We start from the raw sequence: 21,759 nt of genomic DNA on the forward strand, positions 1-21,759 counted from the left end.
GGCGGAATTACGGGGATGGGGCGGGGGACTGGGTCTCGGTAGGGTGCTCTTTCAGAGGGATGGTTCACACTTGATGGGCTGAATGGCCTCCTTCTGCACTGTGAGGATTGTATGATTCTAAATAACCAACAAAGGCAAAGTGATCTTTCACCTCCGCACACAGGAAAGGTGGAGTTGTTTTTAAGTGTGGGGCGTATCTCAATGTGTGAAGCGTTATGAATTACTTTGAAGAGAAATAAGTAAGCATGTGTTTATATGTGTTTTGGGTGCAGTGTGGTTTATTCTGGGTGGAGTAGGTGAGGGGCAGAAACCCAAGTTAACAACATTGGCCTTTAAATAAGCATCAGAATGATGGGCTGCTGCTGGGAGCGACACACACTGACCACATTCCCGTTAAAGGCACCAACCAAACAGTTTCAACTGGCAACGGAAAAGCTGGTCTGAACACAGCTGAATGTGTGATCCCACAAACACAATGTGATCTACGCTTCCCTCTCACACAGAGCCGGGGATCCACCAACAATCTCTTCCGTTACTAATGCATTTAAAATGTAGCAACAGTACTTCACCCGCTCCTCAAATAAACACACAAACACATTTACATTCAACGCATTTCTATTCAGTTCCCGGCTCTTGTCATGAAATTAATATCCATCACTGTAGTATATATAAATGATTTGGAGGAAAATGTAACTGGTCTGATTAGTAAGTTTGCAGACGACACAAAGGTTGGTGGAATTGCGGATAGCGATGAGGACTGTCGGAGGATACAGCAGGATTTAGATCGTTTGGAAACTTGGGCGGAGAGATGGCAGATGGAGTTTAATCCGGACAAATGTGAGGTAATGCATTTTGGAAGGTCTAATGCAGGTAGGGAATATACAGCGAATGGTAGAACCCTCAAGAGTATTGAAAGTCAAAGAGATCTAGGAGTACAGGTCCACAGGTCACTGAAAGGGGCAACACAGGTGGAGAAGGTAGTCAAGAAAGTCAAGGCATGCTTGCCTTCATTGGCCGGGGCATTGAGTATAAGAATTGGCAAGTCATGTTGCAGCTGTATAGAACCTTAGTTAAGCCACACTTGGAGTATAGTGTTCAATTCTGGTCACCACACTACCAGAAGGATGTGGAGGCTTCAGAGAGGGTGCAGAAGAGATTTACCAGGATGTTGCCTGGTATGGAGGGCATTAGCTATGAGGAGCGGTTGAATAAACTCAGTTTGTTCTCACTGGAACGAAGGAGGTTGAGGGACGACCTGATAGAGGTCTACAAAATTATGAGGGGCATAGACAGAGTGGATAGTCAGCGACTATCCCAGGGTAGAGGGGTCAATTACTAGGGGGCATAGGTTTAAGGTGCGCGGGGCAAGGTTTAGAGGAGATGTACGAGGCAAGTTTTTTACACAGAGGGTAGTGGGTGCCTGGAACTCGCTGCCGGAGGAGGTGGTGGAAGCAGGGACGATAGTGACGTTTAAGGGGCAGCTTGACAAATACATGAATAGGATGGGAATAGAGGGATACGGACCCCGGAAGTGTAGAAGATTTTAGTTTAGACGGGCAGCATGGTCGGCACGGGCTTGGAGGGCCGAAGGGCCTGTTGCTGAGCTGTACTTTTCTTTGTTCTCTGTTCTTTGTCCCAGCCAGCCTATAACCCCCTTCCCCAACCCGATGCCCCCTAACCCCATCAGAGTCTCAAAATCCCATCCCTCACTCAATCCCCCAACCCCAGAGCCCCAAAACCTGATCACTCCCCCTCCCCCACCAAATGTACATCACCCCATCACCGGCCCAACATTAGAAATGAATCCCATCATATTCCCTCTGAAACCCTCCTCCCCAATAAAACCAAATGTTTTCACTCTACCCTCCTCCCCCCCACCTACTCTCCTCCCCCCTACCCTCTCCCACTCCCCACCACCCCGCAACAGTGCGCCCCCTTCCAACAGGATTCTCCCGAATAGTTGATATCCAGGGGTCAGCTGGACTAATTGGTGCCCTTGACCTGGGATCTTACTGGATGGGAAATTGGGACAAGTGCAAATGCGTTGAGCCTCACTGTCCAATCGTGTTACAACTTTCAAAAAATGTTCCCACACTGGGTAAAATCAGGAGAAATAAGATGGGGTTGGTTGAAGCTGGATCTGACTCTGAAGTAAAGGGAGACGGTTCAGATGCCCCATTATTAAGAGTGAGTATTGAAGAGATGGTGTGGGGTTGGTCTGGCTGTCTCACTCCGCTCCACGTTTCTCGTTGTCTTTCGCTTCCTCCCCCTTGCCTATCGGGGCTTCGCTTTTACTGTTTTTGGTTCCTTCCACCAATGAGGATTTACTTGTTCTGGGCTGGGAAAAGAAAATGCAAAATGTGGATTAGGGGAAATAAAAACTACAATTAATGAATTTAAATAAAACAAGTTGAATACTTTCAATTGTAGCCCCAAATCATAAGACCATAAGACATAGGAGCAGAATTAGGCCACTCGGCCCATCGAGTCTGCTCCACCATTCAATCATGGCTGATATTTTCTCATCCCCATTCTCCTGCCTTCTCCCCATAACCCCTGATCCTCTTATTAATCAACAACCTATCTATCTCTGTCTTAAAAAATCCCCAAACAAACACAGAGTCTTCCACTGAAAGTTTAACGCCAATCCCTGAAATTCTCATTGAAAAAAGACAAGACTTGAATTTCTGCAGCAACTTTGAAGATGGCTTTACCACCACTGAGGTCTGGGGCGAGATTCTCTGACCCCCCGCCGGATCGGAGAATCGCCGGGGGCTGGCGTGAATCCCTCCCCCGTCGGTTGCCGAATTCTCCACCACTGGAGATTCGGCGGGGGCGGGAATCGCGCCGCGCCGGTTGGCGGGCCCCCCCCGCGATTCTCCGTCGTCCCGCCGCTAAAATGCCTGTCCCGCCGGCGTAGATTAAACCACCTACCTTACCGGCAGGACAAGGCGGTGCAGGCGGGCTCCGGGGTCCTGGGGGGGGGGGGGGGTGCGGGGCGATCTGGCCCCGGGGGGTGCCCCCACGGTGGCCTGGCCCGCGATCGGGGCCCACCGATCCACGGGCGGGCCTGTGCCGTGGGGGCACTCTTTCCCTTCCGCCTTCGCCACGGTCTCCACCATGGCGGAGGCAGAAGAGACTCCCTCCACTGCGATGCGCGGGAATGCCGTGAGCGGCCGCTGACGCTCCCGCGCATGCGCTGCCCGGAGATGTCATTTCCGCGCCAGCTGGCGGGGCACCAAAGGCCTTTTCCGCCAGCTGGCGGGGCGGAAATTCGTCCGGCGCGGGCCTAGCCCTTTAAGGTTGGGGCTCGGCCCTCAAAGATGGAGCATTCCGCACCTTTGGGGCGGCGCAATGCCCGACTGATTTGCGCCGTTTTGGGCGGTTTCCGTAGAATTTCGCCCCAGGTCACTGCTGTAATGTTGGAAACACAGCAGCCAATTTGTGCGCGGCAAGATGCCACACACAGCAATGTGATTGTGAGCAGTAAATCTATTTTTGTGATGTTAGTTGATGGATAAAGATTAGCCCAGGGCCCCAGTGAGAACACCCTTGCTCACCAAAATAGTGCCTGGAGATCTTTCACATCAACGTGGGACCTGGGTGAACCTGTGCACAGATCATTGAAGGTAGCAGGGCTGATGGAGAGACCAGTTAATAAAGCAGAGGCTATCCTGGTCTTTATGAAATGAAATGAAAATTAAAATCACTTATTGTCACAAGTAGGCTTCAAATGAAGTTACTGTGAAAAGCCCCTAGTCGCCACATTCCGGCGCCTGTTCGGGGTTTATTAAAGGGCAGAGTACAGGAACAAGGAGGTTATGCTGAACTTATATAAGACACTAGTTAGATCTCAGCTGGAATATTCTGTACAGATCTGGGTGCCTCACTATAGGAAGGATGTGAACGTATTGGAGAGAGAGCAGGCGAGGTTCCGGGCATGAGAAACTTCAGTTATGAGGATAGACTGGAGAGTTGGGACTGTTCTCCTTGGAGAGGAGAAGACTGAGAGGAGATTTGTTAGAAATGTTCAAAACCATGAGGGGGCGGAACAGAGTAGACCGGGAGAAACTGTTCCCACCCGTAAAAGGATCAAGAACAAGAGAGAACAGATTTAAAGTGATTTGCAAAAGAAGCAAATGTGAAATGGGAAGCGGAGTTGGGAATGGAGATCAATTGGGGAGTATGGAGTGAGGCACTGCGAAGGGTAAACGGGACCTCCTCTTGTGCAAGGATGAGCCTGATACAGTTTAAGGCGGTGCACAGGGTGCATATGACTCGGGCGAGAATGAGTGGGTTCTTTCAGGGGGTAGCAGATGAGGGTGAGAGGTGTGGGCGGGGGCCAGCGAATCACGCGCGCATGTTTTGGGGTTGCGAAAAATTGGGAAGATTCTGGGCGGGAGTGTTCGCGGTTTTAGCCAGGATAGTGGAGGAGGGAGTGGACCCGGACCCTTTGGTGGCGATATTTGGGGTTTCAGAGAAGCCGGAGCTCATGGAGAGGAGGAGGGCCGATGTCTTGGCCTTCGCCTCTCTGATTGCATGGCGGCGAATTTTGCTGGCGTGGCGGTCGGCATCGCCACCGGGGGTAGCAGCATGGTTGGGTGACCTGTACAACTTCCTGCGGTTAGAGAAGATAAAGTATGAGTTAAGGGGCTCAGCAGGGGAGTTCGAGAAAAGGTGGGGGATGTTTGTGACTGTGTTTGAGGGGCTGTTCGTGACGGCGGGGGGTGGGGGGTGGGGGGGGGGGGTGGGGGGTGGATTCAAATAGGCCCCATTGGGTGTTGATGGTGACATAACACCGCAAAGCCTCATCCAACGGCAGCTGCAGATACGCGTTGCTAACGTTTAATTTTGTGAATGTAATGCCGTAGTCAGTTTGGCGTAAAGGTCTTCTATTGATGGAAGTGGATATTTGTCCAGGCGGGAAGCGGTAGTCACGGTTAATTTATAATCACCACAAATGCGGATGCTTGAGCACGGGAAAACCGGAGCAGCAAAACAAACTGGATTATGTCCAATGTTCCCAGACGATCCAACTCTGAATTAACTTTGTCAACTAAGGCGTACGGAGCAGGGTGGGTCCGGAAAAACAGAGGCTGGGCCAGAGGTGAATCCTTGCTCCGGCCCCTCTGATGGTGCCGAGCTCTGGGAGGAATACTGCGGGAAACTTCCCCAAAACAGCACATAGACCACCCAGCCGACCTGTAGAATTCGACTCCAATCTAAATGTAAATGGTGGAGCCAATCACAGCCCAACAAAGTAGGCCCGTCCCCATTAACCACCATTGAAGGCAATTGGGCCTCTGGGGACAGTACACTACGGGGCCTTCGACGCCCCGACAATGTGTAGTTGTGTACAGGTGGTGGGACGCACCTTGGAATTAAATAGTCCAGCACCTGGGTCCCTCTTCAAATATCTTCAAAGGTTTTAAAGCTTACCGCCGACACTGCCGCTCCGGGGTCAAGTTCCATTTGCAGCAGATGGCGATCTACCCGGATGGGGACAGTGATGAGGGCTGCTCGAGGCGTCAAGACACAGTGTCAAAGGAACTCTTCCTCTACCTCCGGATCTCCTATGGGTCCCACCCCTGGACGAACACCGGCTATGGCCAGATCACTGGGATCTGTCGACAGGCCCCTCGGCAGGAGCAACCACAAGCAGGGCACCAAAATCCAACACGCGTGACGAGGGCAGGCGGTGGCCCCGGGAGACGTGGGAACATACGCAGCTACATTTCAGGGGCCTATCGCTGATCCGACCAAAAGGAGGGATCCGCATGGCTCAGTCCACGCCCCAAGGCATCCACCTCCATCGCTTGCCGTTCTCAGACCCCGGTCCGCGCCTTCCTTCGCCTGGGCTGTTTGGACGGCCTGTGACAATGTCAGAGGAGATTCCGCCGCTGCGTCTCCACGTCGCTGATACTCCAGACCAACCAGACTCTCTGATAAGGGCACTCCGATCGAACAGAATCCGGCCATTCGACACAAATGGGCCACGAGCACCGCCACCGACTCCCCTGGATCGCGGGCGGTGTTGTTAAGTCTATACCGCTGAGGGCAGCACGGTGACGCAGTGGGTCAGCACTGCTGCCTCACGGCGCCGAGGCCCCAGGTTTGATCCCGGCCCGGGGTCACTGTCCGTGTGGAGTTTGCACATTCTCCCCGTGTTTGTGCGGGTTTCGCCCCCCACAACCCAAAAATGTGCAGGGTAGGTGGATTGGCCTCGCTAAATTGCCCCTTAATTGGAAAAAATTAATTGGGTACTCTAAAAAAATTTTTAAGTCCACTGCATTATTACCGAAGGCAGTGGGCTAAAATGGGCGCTGACCACCCAGATCAGCTGTTCAAAAGTGCGGGATCGGGGTGTCAGGAAATGCCAAGTTTCAGATCAGACTGTAAGTCTCTGCCCCACCGCAGTGAGGAACATCGCCACGAGCCGCTCATTCTCTGTAATGGTATTGGCCCAAAAGAAAAAGTGAACAATCTCTGTGTAGCCAACCCAATTCTCCCGAGCCGCATCAAACAGGTCCACCCGATCAAACAACGGCATTCCAGGGCACAACCCAACTGGAACTCGGGGATTGGGAGGCGACGAAGGCCAAAGGCTGCAGGGGCGTCCAGAGACCGGAGTTTACTCCTCGTCGCCAATGTTATAAAGTCCGGAAAGGAGTCCACACCGAGCCAAACAGGTTGAGTCAAAAAAAAGGTTTAATGCAACAGAACAAGAGTCCAGAGCAGTTACTCCACTACCGGAGCCCTCACACTTCATGGCCCTCCAGTTTTATACTGTAGAAGAGAGGGGGAGGGGGTAGAGGGTAGGGCCCACCCCTCAGTGGGGGAGTGTGTATTCCCCATGGTCCTTTGGGAATATCAGTCCCCCAGTCCCATAAGTGACACTAAGTCATGGTGCTTGTTTGGAGAGCCGGTGCAGACACGATGGGCCGAATGGCCTCCTTCTGCACCGTAACAATTCTGTCATACTTGAGAGAGCGGACAGAGCCTCGGTTTAATGTTGCCTCCAAATGACACTGTTGGCAGTTCAGCACTCCCTCAGTACTACACACAATGACACTGTTGGCAGTTCAGCACTCCCTCAGTACTACACACAATGACACTGTTGGCAGTTCAGCACTCCCTCAGTACTACACACAATGACACTGTTGGCAGTTCAGCACTCCCTCAGTACTACACACAATGACACTGTTGGCAGTTCAGCACTCCCTCAGTACTACACACAATGACACTGTTGGCAGTTCAGCACTCCCTCAGTACTACACACAATGACACTGTTGGCAGTTCAGCACTCCCTCAGTGCTACACAGAATGTCAGCCTCGATATTTAGGCTCAAGATCTGGAGAGAGACTCGAACCCAGCATCCTCTAACTCAGAGGTGAGATATTGAGACACAGCTGACACCTTTAATACAAAACGTGTGGGTGGAGAGTTGTGGGGAGTTGTGGGGAGATGGGATTTTGAGCCACAAACTACTTCAACATCCTTTACCCACAAATCCTCTAAATTTACACAGGTTGTTTTTGCTTTTGCCTTTTTAATAATCAAAACCCTGCACAAAGCTTTGTAATGCACCTCGGGCGCAATACAGCACAGTGCAATGTTCCTCTGTGGGGTAGGCACGTGGATAAATCAACACCTTTCACAGGAAATAAGATACTGTACAGTTCCTGGGGTGGCTGCGATGAGTGGCTTCACTAGGGGCTTTTCACAGTAACTTCATTTGAAGCCTACTTGTGATAATAAGCGATTTTCATTTTAATTTCATTTCAGTTCAAATCTGACACTGTACCTCATTGGGGCAGGTGAACAAAAGGTAGATTTTAAGAAGAATCCTGAAAGGGGGGGGGGGGGAGAGAGAGAGAGAGAGAGAGAGAGAGAGAGAGAGAGAGAGAGAGAGAGGAGGCCGAGACGTAGAGTGGAGAAGTCCAGAGCTTGGGACTCGGGCAGCTGAAGGCTCGACCGCAGGGGATGAAGATTAGGGATGTGTAAGAGGCCAGTACTGAAGGAGCACACAGACCTCGGGCGGGCTGAATGGAGGTTTTTGAACACCCTGGCAGGTAAAGAGTTAAAAGAAGCAAAATGCTGCAGATGCTGGAAATCTCAAACGATTCAGCTGAGAATGCTGAAAAGGCCCAGCAGGTGGGTTCAGCAGCAGTAGTGGCGAGAGAAGCAGGGTCAATGTTTCGAGTCTGGCGAGGCTGCTCAGAACTGAAGACTGTTGGGAAACGGGGGAGGGGGGTGGGTGGAACAAACGAGAAATCCAGAGATAGGTCAGAGGGCAGGGGAGATTAAATGATAAACTTGTCATGGAACAGAAGACAAGGGGAGGGGTAATGATAGTTTTAAACAATAAACGTTTGGTCCAGAGTAGGTGTTAATAGCAGAAAATGGGTCAGAGCTATCTGAAAGCAAAAACGTCACTCCTGGAGGAAAAAACAATCAATATTCACAGTTGATGGTTTAAAGTTGTTGAACTCAATGTTGAGTCCAGAAGGCTATAAAGTGTCTAATCGGGAGATGAGGGACTGTTGTTCCTCAGCTTGTGCTGGGCTTCGCTGGATCATTGTAACAGGAATGAGCGTGGGATGGTGAATTGAAGTGGCCAGTGATGGGAAGGCTGGGGTCACGCTTGTGGACTGAGTGCAGGTATTCAGCAAAGCGGACACACAGTCTACGTCCAGTCTCTTTAGTTTGGAACAGATTTTAGCCGGTCTCTGTGAACATAGAACAGCGACTAGGGGCTTTTCACGGTAACTTCATTGAAGCCTACTTGTGACAATAAGCGATTATTATATTATTATAATGTGGAGATGCCGGTGTTGGACTGGGGTGGGCACAGTAAGCAGTCTTACAACACCAGGTTAAAGTCCAACAGGTTTGTTTTGATGTCATTCGCTTTCGGAGCGCTGCTCCTTCCTCAGGTGAATGCAGAGGTATGTTCCAGAAACATATATATAGACAAATTCAAAGATGCCAAACAATGCTTGGAATGCGAGCATTAGCAGGTGATTAAATCTTTACAGATCCGAAAGCTAGTGACATCGAAACAAACCTGTTGGACTTTAACCTGGTGTTGTAAGACTTCTTACTATATTATTATATATCTGGGACATTCTGGGTGTCTCATTGGTAGAAGCAGGTGATGTAGGTGAATCAAACCAAAGTCCAACAGGTTTGCTTCAAATCACTAGCTTTCGGAGCACTGCTCCTTCCTCAGGTGAATGAGCAGTGCTCCGATAGCTAGTGATTTGAAACAAACCTGTCAGCGCTTTGACCTGGTGTTGAGGGACTTCTTGCTGTGCTCACCCCAGTCCAACGCCGGCATCTCCACATCAAGGTGGATCAAGGCAGGGCAGGGAATTCAATTATTCACTGATGCAGCAGACATACAGACTGGGCAAGGAGCACTGCTGCTGCCCCACAGACTCGGGGGGAATTACCTTTGAGTTCTGTGCATTGTACCAGCCACGAGGGTATCGAGCAATGTGGTCCATGAGTTTCTCAGCTTTGTACCAGTCCTGGTGCCATTTGAGATGATCGTACTGGGGCTGGACCAGTTTGAGGCGTTCCTGCATGCTCTTGTTCTCTTGGCTGACTCTCAGTTGTTCTCGCTGACGCTTTTCACTGTTCAAACTGATAATTGGAAAGGTGACACTTTAAGATAAAGCTCTCATTCATTCACAGCGCCAGGTTGGGAGGTGGTGATGTAATTGGTATTGTCACGAGGCTGATAATCCAGGGACTCAGACCAATGTTCTGGGGATCTTGGTTTGAATCCCACAACGGCACATGGTGAAATTGAATAAAAACTCTGGAATGAAAAGCCTAATGATGGCCATGAAAACATTGCCGGTTGTCATAAGGACCCATCTGATTCATTTGTTTTATGGGTGCGGAGTCTGCACGTTCTCCCCGTGTCTGCATGGGTTTCCTCCGGGAGCTCCGGTTTCCTCCCACAGTCCAAAGATGTGCGGGTTAGGTGGATTGGCCAAGATAAATTGCCCCTTAGTGTAAAAAAAAAAGGTTAGATGGGGTTACTGGGTTACGGGGATAGGGTGGAGGTGTAGGCTTAGGTAGGGGGCTCTTTCAGAGGGTCAGTGCCAACTCGATGGGCTGAATGGCCCCCTTCTGCACTGTAGGGATTGTATGAAATACATTGTGTTACGCATGTACTGAACAATCTGTGTGGCTACGGCACCATACACACCGGAAGGTGATTGGCAAAGTGAGGATATAAAGCTGACACAGTGAGTTTTGATCTGGGGCGTGTTACTGTTGAAAGTGTGGTGGAAGCAGATTTAATAATAACTTTCAAAAGGGAATTGGAGAAATGCTGGATTTCTGTTTTTGCAGAGCTGTGGGGCAGAGCAAGGGAAGTGGAACTAATTGGATAGACCTTTCAAAGAGGCTGGCCGGGCTGAATGGCCTCCATCTGTGCGAATGCAAATATCGCCACAGTCCCAGACGACCGTAGGCTGCTCGCCCCATTGAGAGCCGACCGGCGGTGATTTAACCTGAGGGTCACCGCACCTCGGGCGAGGGGCGAGGTTGAGAAGGGGGGGCCTTTGGGCGTAACCTCAGCTGTTCCGGGTGTTGAACATGCGCTGCCGGCCTCGCTCTGCATCACGAACCTGCCGTCCCGCCAACTGAGCTAACCGCACCCCCCCCCCCCCTTCTGTACTGTATGGTTCCGTGAAAATAAAACTTGCTACAGACCGAAAAACCATTGCCACACATCTACATAACTGTCAGAATGTGCAGCCACTCAGTCAGGACTGTTACCTTCTCAGTTTATACTCATTCTTGTTGTCAATGCGGCTTGTGGTCCTCATGATGGTCGCCATCTTTTGAAGCAACAGCTGGTTATCTCTTTCAATGGTGGACAGTCTGTCTTCCTCAAGCTGTGAGGTTAGATACAAAATACAATCAGCAACCTTTAACTCTGTTCGTCACTCGCGGGCAGCACGGTGGTGCAGTGGTTAGCACTGCAGTCTCACGGCACCGAGGTCCCAGGTTCGATCCCGGCTCTGGGTCACTGTCCGTGTGGAGTTTGCACATTCTCCCCATGTCTGCGTGGGTTTCGCCCCCACAACCCAAAGATGTGCAGGGTGGGTGGATTGGACGCGCTAAATTGCCCCTTAATTGGGAAAAATGAATTGGGTACACTAAATTTTTTTTTTAAAACTCTGTTCGTCACGAGAAAGTACAAATCCGTACATTGCACGTTAAGGATGTGAAACCGAGTCTCTGGCCATGGCTTGTTACCATGGAAACTTTGCCAGTCTCTCAAAAAACAGACTTGGGGCGCGATCCGATATCCACACGGCACCCGAAAGGCAGCTCGGCACGGCGCTGCGTGCCTGATCACAGCCGGGAGATCCCGCACCTGGGATCTACCCGAATCGCAGTGCTTCACCAGCCAATACAATCTCACCAAACATTGTGGGCGGGATCATTTTTGGGCAAATCTGCATATTAGAGCAGGGCAGCTAGCCTCACTCCAATGTGCAGATTCTCGAGGTACCTGAGGCTTTGGGAATCAGCCCGTCCGCCATGGAGTCTCGGGCGAGCGTTGTCACCACTGGTCTCCACAAATGTCGGAAGGACACTTGTGAGGGTCTCCCAGGGGATCGGAGGCTCCCAGTTGCATGTACTTTGGGCAGCGTGGTGCCTTGGAACTGCTGGTGCTGCCTGATAGTGCCAGCCTGGCACCCTGGGCAGTGGCACTTGGATGCCGGCCTGGCACTACCAAGGTGCAAAGCTGGCATTTTTGTGGCTGTGCAATTGGGCTGGGGGTGCCCTGTGTTGGGGTGGGGTCTGGGGACAGTCCCATAGTGTATTCAGGCTGGGGTGTTGCTTCGGGGCCCTCTTGCTGTACTGGGGAGTTCCGGTGAGCAGAGCTCCCCCTGTACAAAACAGGGCTATGTGCGGCCTAGGCCGTGCGTTCCCTGCTGAGGCCCCTTATTCAACGCATCACATCGAACCCGGGTCCTCAGCGCCATAGTCCCAGTGCTAACCACTGCGCCATATGACGCCTGGATCCTTGTCTTTTTTAAGCAACAGGGAAATCAATGCCTGCCTCAAAGTTTGTGGTAACACCCCCTTCCCTATCGCCACCTCAAACATTCCCACCATCAGCGGTATCAGCTTAGCCTTAATTTTTTTAGAATATTCCACCGGAAACCCATCTGGCCCTGCCACCTTCCCCGACTGCATCCTCCCAATCGCAACTTTTATCTCCTGCTCCACTATCGCCTATTCTAATGCAACCCTGTCCCCCTCCCCTAACCTCGAGTACTCCAGTCCATCTAGAAATTCCTGCATCTCCCGGTCTTCCCCAGGTGGCTCTGATCTGTACAACCTCTCATAGAATTCCTTAAAGACCTTGTTAACCTGATCTAGAGCCACCACCAACTTCCCTGCCCTGTCCCGCACCTGGACAATTTCCCTTGCCGCCTCCCTCCGGAGCTGACCCGCTCCATACTTCTCTCCATACTTGTAAACTGCACCCCTTGCTCAACTCAACTGGCACACCGCATTCCTGGTGGACAGTCGGTCAAAGCTCGCCTGTAGTTCCTTCCTCTTTTCCCGCTTCGCTGGATCTGCATCTTCTGCATACCTCCTATCTACCTCCAGCATCTCATCCATTACCCTCTAACGCTCCAATATCTCCTCTTTGTCCACCCTAGCCTTCAATCGCTGGCTTTGAAAGCAGACCAAGGCAGGCCAGCAGCACAGTTCAATACCCGTACCAGCCTCCCCGAACAGGCGCCGGAATGTGGCGACTAGGGGCTTTTCACAGTAACTTCAATTGAAGCCTACTTGTGACAATAAGCGATTTTCATTTCATTTCAATGAGATTACCTCACCCCTCACCACTGCCTTTAACGCCTCCCAGACGACTGCCTTCGACACCTCACACTACAGTTGAAACCTACATATTCCTCAATTACTTTTTCAATTTTGTCACAGAACCCTCGGTCCCCCACATCGAATATCCACCCCGGCCTCTGTACTACCCCCTTCTCCTTGGGGCAGCACGGTAGCACAGTGGTTAGCACAGTTGCTTCACAGCTCCAGGGTCCCAGGTTCGATTCCCGGCTTGGGTCACTGTGCGGAGTCTGCACGTTCTCCCCCGTGTGTGCGTGGGTTTCCTCCGGGTGCTCCGGTTTCCTCCCACAGTCCAAAAATGTGCAGGTTAGGTGGATTGGACATGATAAATTGCCCCTTAATTGGAAAGAAAAAAAGAATTGGGTACTTAAAAAATGTTTTTAAACCCTATGGGAGTGTGTTCCACATTCTCACCACTCTCTGGGTAAAGACATTTCACCTGAATTCCCAATTGGATTTATTTGTGACAATTGTATATTTCTGGTCCCGAATATTTGAGCTTCCCCACTAGAGAAACTGATCTTTTCCATGTCTATTTTGGAAAATCTCTCCTACGCGACAGTTTTACACAGAGATATACAGAGGATATAGAAGCTGGATGAGGTAGGTCGGCCCTTCCAGCCTGCTCCGCATTCATTGTGAACATGGCTGATCATCAAATTGAATACCTTGACCCTGTCTTCCCCCCCATATCCCTCGATCCCTTTAGTCCCAAGAGCTATATTGAATTCCTTCTTGAAATTACACAATGTTTTGGCCTCAACTACTTTCTATTGTAGCGAATTCCACAGATTCACCGCTCTCCGGGTGAAGAAATTTCTCCTCACCTCAGTCCTAAAAGGTTTACCCCTTATCCTCAAACTATGACCCCCTAGTTCTGGACTCCCCCACCATCGGGAACATTCTTTCTGAATCTACCCCGTCTAATCCTGTTAGAATATTATAAGTTTCACTCTTCTAAACTCCAATGAATATAATCCTAACCGACTTAGTCTCTCCTCATCTGACAGTCCCGCCATCCCAGGAATCAGCCTGGTAAACCTTCGCTGTCCTCCCTCCACAGCAAGAACATCCTTCCTCAGATAAGGAGACCAAAACTGCCCACAATACTCACCAAGGCCCTATTTTGGCATTAACCTGCAGCCCAGAGCAGGTTTATGCATCCTCCAGGCTCCTTCGACACTTTGTTAAACTTTCCTCAATTTCATTTTAAGTTTTTAAAATAACAATTGCTCCACGGGTCCCGGATTCCTGGGGTGTGAATAACTTCACACCAGCAACAATATGAAAAGAAGGTAAAGAAAGAAGAAACTAGAAAATTGAACATGACATGTGTTACCTTCAGCTTGTTAAATTTCAGGTTAAGGTGAGGAAAGGTTTCAGGAGAGTTGTTGTCGATTGTTGGTTTTGCTGCCTTGATCTGGAAGAGAAGGTTAAATAAAATGGGATAGTCCAATAATTAAAGAGCACAGCCATCGTTATAGTTCACGCAACAAATGCTGAGTGGAGCTGACATTTTGATACCATCCATTCTCAATTAGATCTGAAAATGGAGAAGTTTGCCAGGCATAGAACGATCCCAATAGGAAGGTCAGACAAACCTCAGATCAGGATCTCTTGGCTTCTTTTCTTAATTTTTCCAATTAAGGGGCAATTTAGCGCGGCCAATCCACCTACCCTGCGCATCTTTGGGTTGTGGGGGTGAGACCCACGCGGGCACGGGGAGAATGTGCAAACTCCACACGGACAGTGACCCAGAGCCGGGATCGAACCCGGGTCATTGGCGCCATGAGGCAGCAGTGCTAACCACTGTGCCACCGTGTGCCCCACCACCATACCCCTCCCCTTGGCTTCTTTTGTACCTCTCTCAGTTTAACTTATAAAATGACAAACTTGTAACGGCAAAGAGGAGACATTTTTGTGTATATCAAGTGCACCATTAAAAAAATCTGATCAAAGCTGATTAGATCTTAACTTCAACTACCCGCCTTGGTTCCATAAACGGCGAGCAAAGGATTTATTATTCTTACTTTTGCAAATTTTCATTAACCATCAGTTAACGAGAGATGCTTTTTGTTGCTGCAAAGGGTCACGTGAAGCATACACACTTGTAAAGACCAATTGCCTGTTCCTGAGCTGTAAATTCTATACCATTAATTTGATGAGTACTGAAAGGATTTAATTCATTGACTAACAAACCCATTTGATTTGTAAATTATTGCTTTTGCAACTCCCTGGACAGATTTGCGCGTGTGCTGTTGGATGAACCAAGATCGGTCGACAGCATTGATGAGAAACGTTACACCTTAAACCAGCCGCAGAATTCCTGGGCTGGAGCGGGCAAAATGCCTCATTCCCGCGTTTGGGACTTTTCCGGACATTTCATCACGACCCACCCCCCACCTTGAATGGCCCACCCCCACAATGCCCCTATTGGTCACCCAGGTCCATTCCCCTCCCAATCGAAATTCAAAGAATCTCTTCTGATTGGACGACTCTTGGATGTTACTCAATCAATATTTTTCTCTCCATGTCAAATGCTTTTAGAGCCAGTAAACAAAAACATTTGAAGAATTCTTTTATAAACTGCAGTATTTGTTTAACACCAGGATCGATGGATTTCTCCTGGCTGTTTTGCTGCCGGTGCTGAGATTAATTAATTTCTGAACACTCCTTCGGGCTTCCATCAGAAATCCTATTGTTTATGTCCTTGACAAGTCTCTGAGCCTTTGTGAAGGCCCTAAATCTTGAGTAATCAATCACAGAGCAGATCAATTATACTGTCCAGCTGCACAGGGCAAAATAAAGAATTAATGTTTAAACCTTGGCCCAGTTGGATCAATTGCCAATTCTCCAGGAGTGTCCATTATGCTCCAGGATGCAGCTGGGAGTAAACCCAGGAACCGTGAAGATGGCTGTGTTGGGGGAGAAATGGGGAGGTGTGTGGGAGGAGTGGGATGAGGCAGGAGGACGTGTCCTGAATCCTCTCTGCGTGTATCCAACCAGGTTTCGCAAGCCAGGGATGGGGGCCTTCGGTGGATCATGCTGTGCTGGGATAGATGCCCCCTTTACAGTCACTGGCGACCCGTCCAGGCCATGCAAGTGACCCCTGCTCTTGGGGTTTGAGGCATGGCCTCTCACCCAGGTCTAGCCTGATCTGCTGCACGGGTGGAATGGACTCCCAGGATTCAGTGAGACACCCATCAGTCTGTGAGATAAGGTAACATAGCCTTATTTAGAATCATAGAACTTACAGTGCAGAATGAGGCCATTCGGCCCATCGAGTCTGCACCGGCCCCTAGAAAGAGCACCCTACTTAAACCAGCGCCTCCACCCTATCCCCGTAACCCAGTAACCCCACCTAACCTTTTGGACACTAAGGACAATTGATCATGGCCAATCCACCTGCACATCTTTGGACTGTGGGAGGAAACCGGAGCACCCGGAGGAAACCCACGCAGACACGGGGAGAACGTGCAAACTCCAGACAGACAGTCACCCGAGGCTGGAATCGAACCTGGGACCCTGGAGCTGTGAGGCAGCAGTGCTACCCACTGTGCCACCGTGTCGCCTATTGATTTAAAATCAACTTTTTCTTAAATTCAAATCCCTTAAAAAAAAATTCCCAATGCCCTTCCAGGCTGCACGTTCCGGATCACAACAACTAACGGAGTTAAAAAGCCTAACCATCTGTATTGTTGATCTCCTGTCTTTTTCTGTATCTATATGTTGCTGAGACATTTATGTTGAGCTGTACCAATCCTGAGTATTTGTTGCATTATTTGTTAAAATGGAAAAACTCCAATAAAAGATATATATAAAAAACATTCTCCTCATTTGCCCCTCCAGTTCTTTTACCAATTTGTCTTAAACCTATGTCTCTGGTTACCCGCCCTCCTGACACTTGAAACAATTTATCCTTATTTACTCTATCGAAACCCTTCATTTCTTTGAACACCCGTTACAAATCCCCACTTAACCTTCTTCATTTGTGTCCAGATGACTTCTTGTGGATTGTCTTGCATCTGGAGCTTCGGATCAGGTCGGTTTTGATGCTGGTGTCTTTTTCGTGGATCAGTCACAACTTGAACACGGAGATCGTTTGTCACCAGCAGCTTGAGATATTTGGCAATTCGTGGGGGCAAGAGTTAATGAACCAATGGGATCCCTGGTAGCTCCAATGTGCTCCTCCAAATAATCCATTACTATAAGTGGACAGCTGTGCAGTTGTGATCGATAGCATGCACAAACTGGTGTCACGGAGTATTCACCTTGATTCAAAGACCACCTTACAGCATCTGGCAGTAATTATATGACCCAAACACTCACCTGCTTAACATATGGTGGGATTTTCCCATCTCGCCCGCTGCTGGAATCATCCCTGGCGGGATGGGAAATCCTGATGGGAAATCTAAAGGTCTGTTGACTTTGGGCAGGAGTTTCTGGCCCCATGGTGGGTGGAACTGAAATCTGCCCGTAGTTTCTGTTATAATGAGTTCCTTTGACTGCTGGCCAGAAGTTCCCAAAACATTTATTGTCCCAGCAACGTCATTCTTCAAGTTTATAAGAACATGGGAACACGGTAGCACTGTGGATAGCACAATTGCTTCACAGCTCCAGGGTCCCGGGTTCGATTCCGGCTTGGGTCGCTGTCTGTGCGGAGTCTGCACGTCCTCCCCGTGTCTGCGTGGGTTTCCTCCGGGTGCTCCGGTTTCCTCCCACAGTCCAAAGATGTGCAGGTTAGGTGGATTGGCCATGCTAAATTGCCCTTAGTGTCCAAAATTGCCCTTCGTGTTGGGTGGGGTTACTGGGTTATGGGGATAGGGTGGAGGTGTTGATCCTTGGGTAGGGTGCTCTTTCCAAGAGCCGGTGCAGACTCGATGGGCTGAATGGCCTCCTTCTGCACTGTAAATTCTATGATAGGAAATAGAAGCAAGAATTGGCCACTCGAGTCTTCAAGCCTGCTCCACCATTCAATGTGGTCCTGGCCAGTCTTCCAGCTCAGCTCCCTGTTCTATCCCCATCCCAAAAACCTATTGACAACACTGTCCAGCTTGGTACTGGACATTGTCTGCATACCCTGCAATTCCCTTCAGAAAGATGTCCAAAGATGTGCAGGGTAGGTGGATTGGCCATGATAAATTGCCCTTAGTGTCCAAAATTGCCCTTAGTGTTGGGTAGTGTTGGGGATAGGGTGGAGGTGTTGACCTTGGGTAGGGTGCTCTTTCCAAGAGCCGGTGCAGACTCGATGGGCCAAATGGCCTCCTTCTGCACTGTAAATTCTATGATTCTATGAAAGCCAACTGGTCTCTGCCAATTGGACTCTGCCAAGCAGGTTCCACTAACCGGCCCCTACTAACCAGGCCCTACTAACCAGGCTACGCCAACCGAGCTCTGCTAACTGCTCCGTCAATCGGACTTCGCTAAATAGGTTCCACTGACCAGGCTTCACTAACCGGTCGGTGGCACGGTGGCGCAGTGGGTTAGCACTGCTGCCTCACGGCGCTGAGGTCCCAGGTTCGATCCCGGCTCTGGGTCACTGTCTGTGTGAAGTTTGCACATTCTCCCCGTGTTTACGTGGGATTCACCCCCACAACACAAAGATGTGCAGGGTAGGTGGATTGGTCACGCTAAATTTCCCCTTAATTGGAAAAAATGAATTGGTTACTCTAAATTTATAAGGAAGAAAAATTCACTAACCAGTCTCCACTAACTAGGTTCTGCCAACCGGGCCTTGCTAACCAGGCTTTGCTAACCAGACCACACCAACTACTATGCTAACCAGGCTACGTGAAACAGATTCCACTGACCAGGCTCCACTAACCAGGTTCAGCTAACTGGGCCCCACAAACCGTTATGCTAACCGGGTTCCACTAATCCGACTCCTATGACCAACTTCCACCAACCAGGCTCTGTCGATGGGCTCCACAAACCGGGCATTACTAACCAGGCCCTAGCAACTGCTTTATAGCCAGGCGCCACTAACCAGACTCCGCTAAACAGGCTCTGCCAACCTCGCTCCACTAACCGCTCCTCTAACCTCACACCGCTCTTCTAATTGGGCTCCACTAACCGCTTCTCGAACAAGGCTCCGTTAACCGCTCCTCTAACCGGGCTACACTAACCCCTCCTCTAACTGGGCTCCGCTAACCGCTCTTCTAACTGGGCTCCACTAACCGCTCTTCTAACTGGGCTCCACTAACCGCTCCTCTAACCGTGCTCCACTAACCGCTCCTCTAACCGGGCTCGGCTAACCGCTCCTCTAACTGGCTTCCACTAACCATTCCTCTTACCGGGCTCCGCTAACCGCTCCTCTAACCGGGCTCCACTAACTGCTCCTCTAACTGGCCTCCACTAACTCCTCCTCTAACTGGGCTCCACTAACTGCTGCTCTAACTGGGCTCCGCTAACCGCTCCACTAACCGGGCTCCACAAAGCGCTCCTCTAACTGGCCTCCACTAACCGCTCCTCTAACTGGGCTCCACTAACCGCTCCTCTAACCGGGCTCCGCTAACAGCTCCTCTAACTGGGCCCCACTAACCGCTCCTCTAACTGGCCTCCACTAACCCCTCCTCTAACTGGGCTCCGCTAACCGCTCTTCTAACTGGCCTCCACTAACCCCTCCTCTAACTGGGCTCCACTAACTGCTGCTCTAACTGGGCTCCACTAACCACTCCTCTAACCGGGCTCCGCTAACCGCTCCTCTAACCGGGCTCCACTAAGCTCTCCTCTAACTGGCCTCCACTAACCGCTCCTCTAACTGGGCTCCGCTATCAGCTCCTCTAACTGGGCCCCACTAACCGCTCCTCTAACTGGCCTCCACTAACACCTCCTCTAACTGGGCTCCACTAACCGCTCCTCCAACTGGGCTCCACTAACCACTCCTCTAACCGGGCTCCGCTGTCCGCTCCTCTAACCGGGCTCCGCTAACCGCTCCTCTAACTGGGCTCCACTAACCGCTCCTCTAACCGGGCTCCGCTGTCCGCTCCTCTAACCGGGCTCCGCTAACCGCTCCTCTAACTGGGCTCCACTAACCGCTCCTCTAACTGGGCTCCACTAACCCCTCCTCTAACTGGGCTCCATTAACCGCTCCTTTAACTGGGCTCCACCAACCAGGCTGTTAACCAGGCTCCTTTAACCAGGCTTCGCAAACCGCTCCACTAACTGGGTCCTGTTAACCAGGCTCCACTAATCAGGCTCCTCTAACCAGGCTCCACCAACCGGGCTCCGCTAACCAGCTTGTGCCGCCATGGCCCTGGCACACAGTTTAAATCATTGCCATAAGAGGGTTCCGTTTTCACTTCCCTCTCTATCTCGTTATTTTTCTCTCAGGCAGAGCTTGCTGTAAATTGCTGGGATCATCCCCATTCACATCTTCTCCCCCTGACGACACGGTAAGCCAGCGTTTCAAACTGGTGAAGTTGCCACAGCTAGCCTCAAGTTCAAAAAGTGACAAAAACACATCCGCCTGTTTGGGCAGGGAGAAGGGAGTGGGTGGGTCCCACAACCACATTGCGAGGTTGAACTGCTCGTGTGATTCATTGCTTTGAAGTCCCACAAATGTTTACATGAGCTGCGAACCATCCCTTAACCAGATTTGACAATCACACAGCTTTCTCCCAACACCTGGACTTCATTTAATGTCGAAACATCTCTGGCACTCACTAACATTATTCATCTCACTCGGTCCATCGTGCAAATACTTTGTGTTTCCGTGGAAACCTCTTGGTTCCTCCATACACGCTGCCACTTACAATGAAATCTGTCCAATGAAGTTCAAAAGCACTAACTTTGGCATTGAAAATCAGTAATGCAGCCTGACTGAAATCACAACTCAACGTGACTCATGGATCCTGAGAGCACAATCTGAGGCCATTCAGTCCATCCGGTCAATGCTTTGAAAGGGCTACTCAATTAATCACACACAACTTGTTCTTCCTTCATAGTCCAGCAAAACATTCACCGCAAGTTGAAAACCAATTCCCTTTTGCCAGTTACGGGTGAATTAGTTTCCAGCGGCCTTTCAGGCACTGGATTCCAAATCACAACTTGCTACAGAACAACTAATTCCTCCCCTCCCCCCACTCTGGTTCTTTGGCCAATCGCCTTCAATCTGTGCCCCTCTGGTCACTGAGCCTCCCGCTTTCTCTTTATTTACTCGATCCCCTTCCGTGGATTGCCACCTTGCCGAGGTGGAGCGGTTTGAACGTTCCATTGGTCCCCAGACAACGCTGTCGGGAGTCGGAAAACTCCTGGCAGGGTCACCCATGATGGTAAAGTCCAAAGAGAGGAACCAGACAAAACGCGATCCAAAACAAGTCCTCAACGGCTGCTCAGGCGGAAAATGCTCGTCTGGTATCAACGGTGGCAATGGCGGGTGAAGGTTGCAGCTGTGGGGAGACCCCCCATCATCGAGGTTCCCTTATCACTGGACCTGGGCCTACCCTCGGTCAAGTTGCGTGTGTTTGCTGGTGTGCAACGGCAAACCCACGTTAAAAGATGCCCCATATCTACCCAGAGGAAACCAACACCCCCCCAAACACAAACTGGCCCTGCGGTGATCGGCAAGAGGTGATGGGGACAGGATTGGGAGATCTGGAAGTCCCGAAGTTCGGACTGGCGCACAGGGGGTGGAGTTTGCTTCAGTCGTCCCGCTCCTGGAATAGGAACAGGAAAGCGTTTCGTCAGCTTTCTCCAGGACTGAGCAGCCCTCTTCAGGGTCCACTCTTCTCAGCCCACATAGGGAAATGGCTAGAAACGGTGTCCCAAAAATAGTCTGTTCCATCCCCAACCAGACTGGAAAACCACATCCAGCAGATCATCTACCTGCGGTCAAAAAATCAAAGTTAATC

At 50.4% G+C, this 21,759-nt stretch overlaps 1 protein-coding gene across 3 annotated transcripts in view; it reads right to left on the bottom strand.

The window, feature by feature from the left end:
* Positions 1 to 1,937: 1,937 nt before the first annotated feature.
* Positions 1,938 to 21,759, bottom strand: part of LOC140406892 (sperm axonemal maintenance protein CFAP97D1-like) — a 33,205-nt gene continuing 13,383 nt past the window's right edge. Inside the window, exons 2-6 of one of the 3 annotated variants that reach the window (XM_072494760.1) lie at positions 16,888 to 17,022; positions 14,247 to 14,327; positions 10,799 to 10,917; positions 9,457 to 9,649; positions 1,938 to 2,338 (exon numbers count right to left, since the gene is read on the bottom strand). In XM_072494760.1, the coding sequence (XP_072350861.1) occupies positions 2,228 to 2,338; positions 9,457 to 9,649; positions 10,799 to 10,917; positions 14,247 to 14,327; positions 16,888 to 17,022 (639 nt within the window). In that variant the 3' untranslated portion in view covers positions 1,938 to 2,227. The remainder of the gene's footprint in view (positions 2,339 to 9,456; positions 9,650 to 10,798; positions 10,918 to 14,246; positions 14,328 to 16,887; positions 17,023 to 21,759) is intronic. The other 2 variants (XM_072494762.1, XM_072494761.1) reach the window with 2 other exon arrangements.

This window comes from Scyliorhinus torazame, unplaced genomic scaffold (genome assembly GCF_047496885.1).
Source record: "Scyliorhinus torazame isolate Kashiwa2021f unplaced genomic scaffold, sScyTor2.1 scaffold_985, whole genome shotgun sequence".
NCBI classification, from domain to species: Eukaryota; Metazoa; Chordata; class Chondrichthyes; order Carcharhiniformes; family Scyliorhinidae; genus Scyliorhinus; species Scyliorhinus torazame.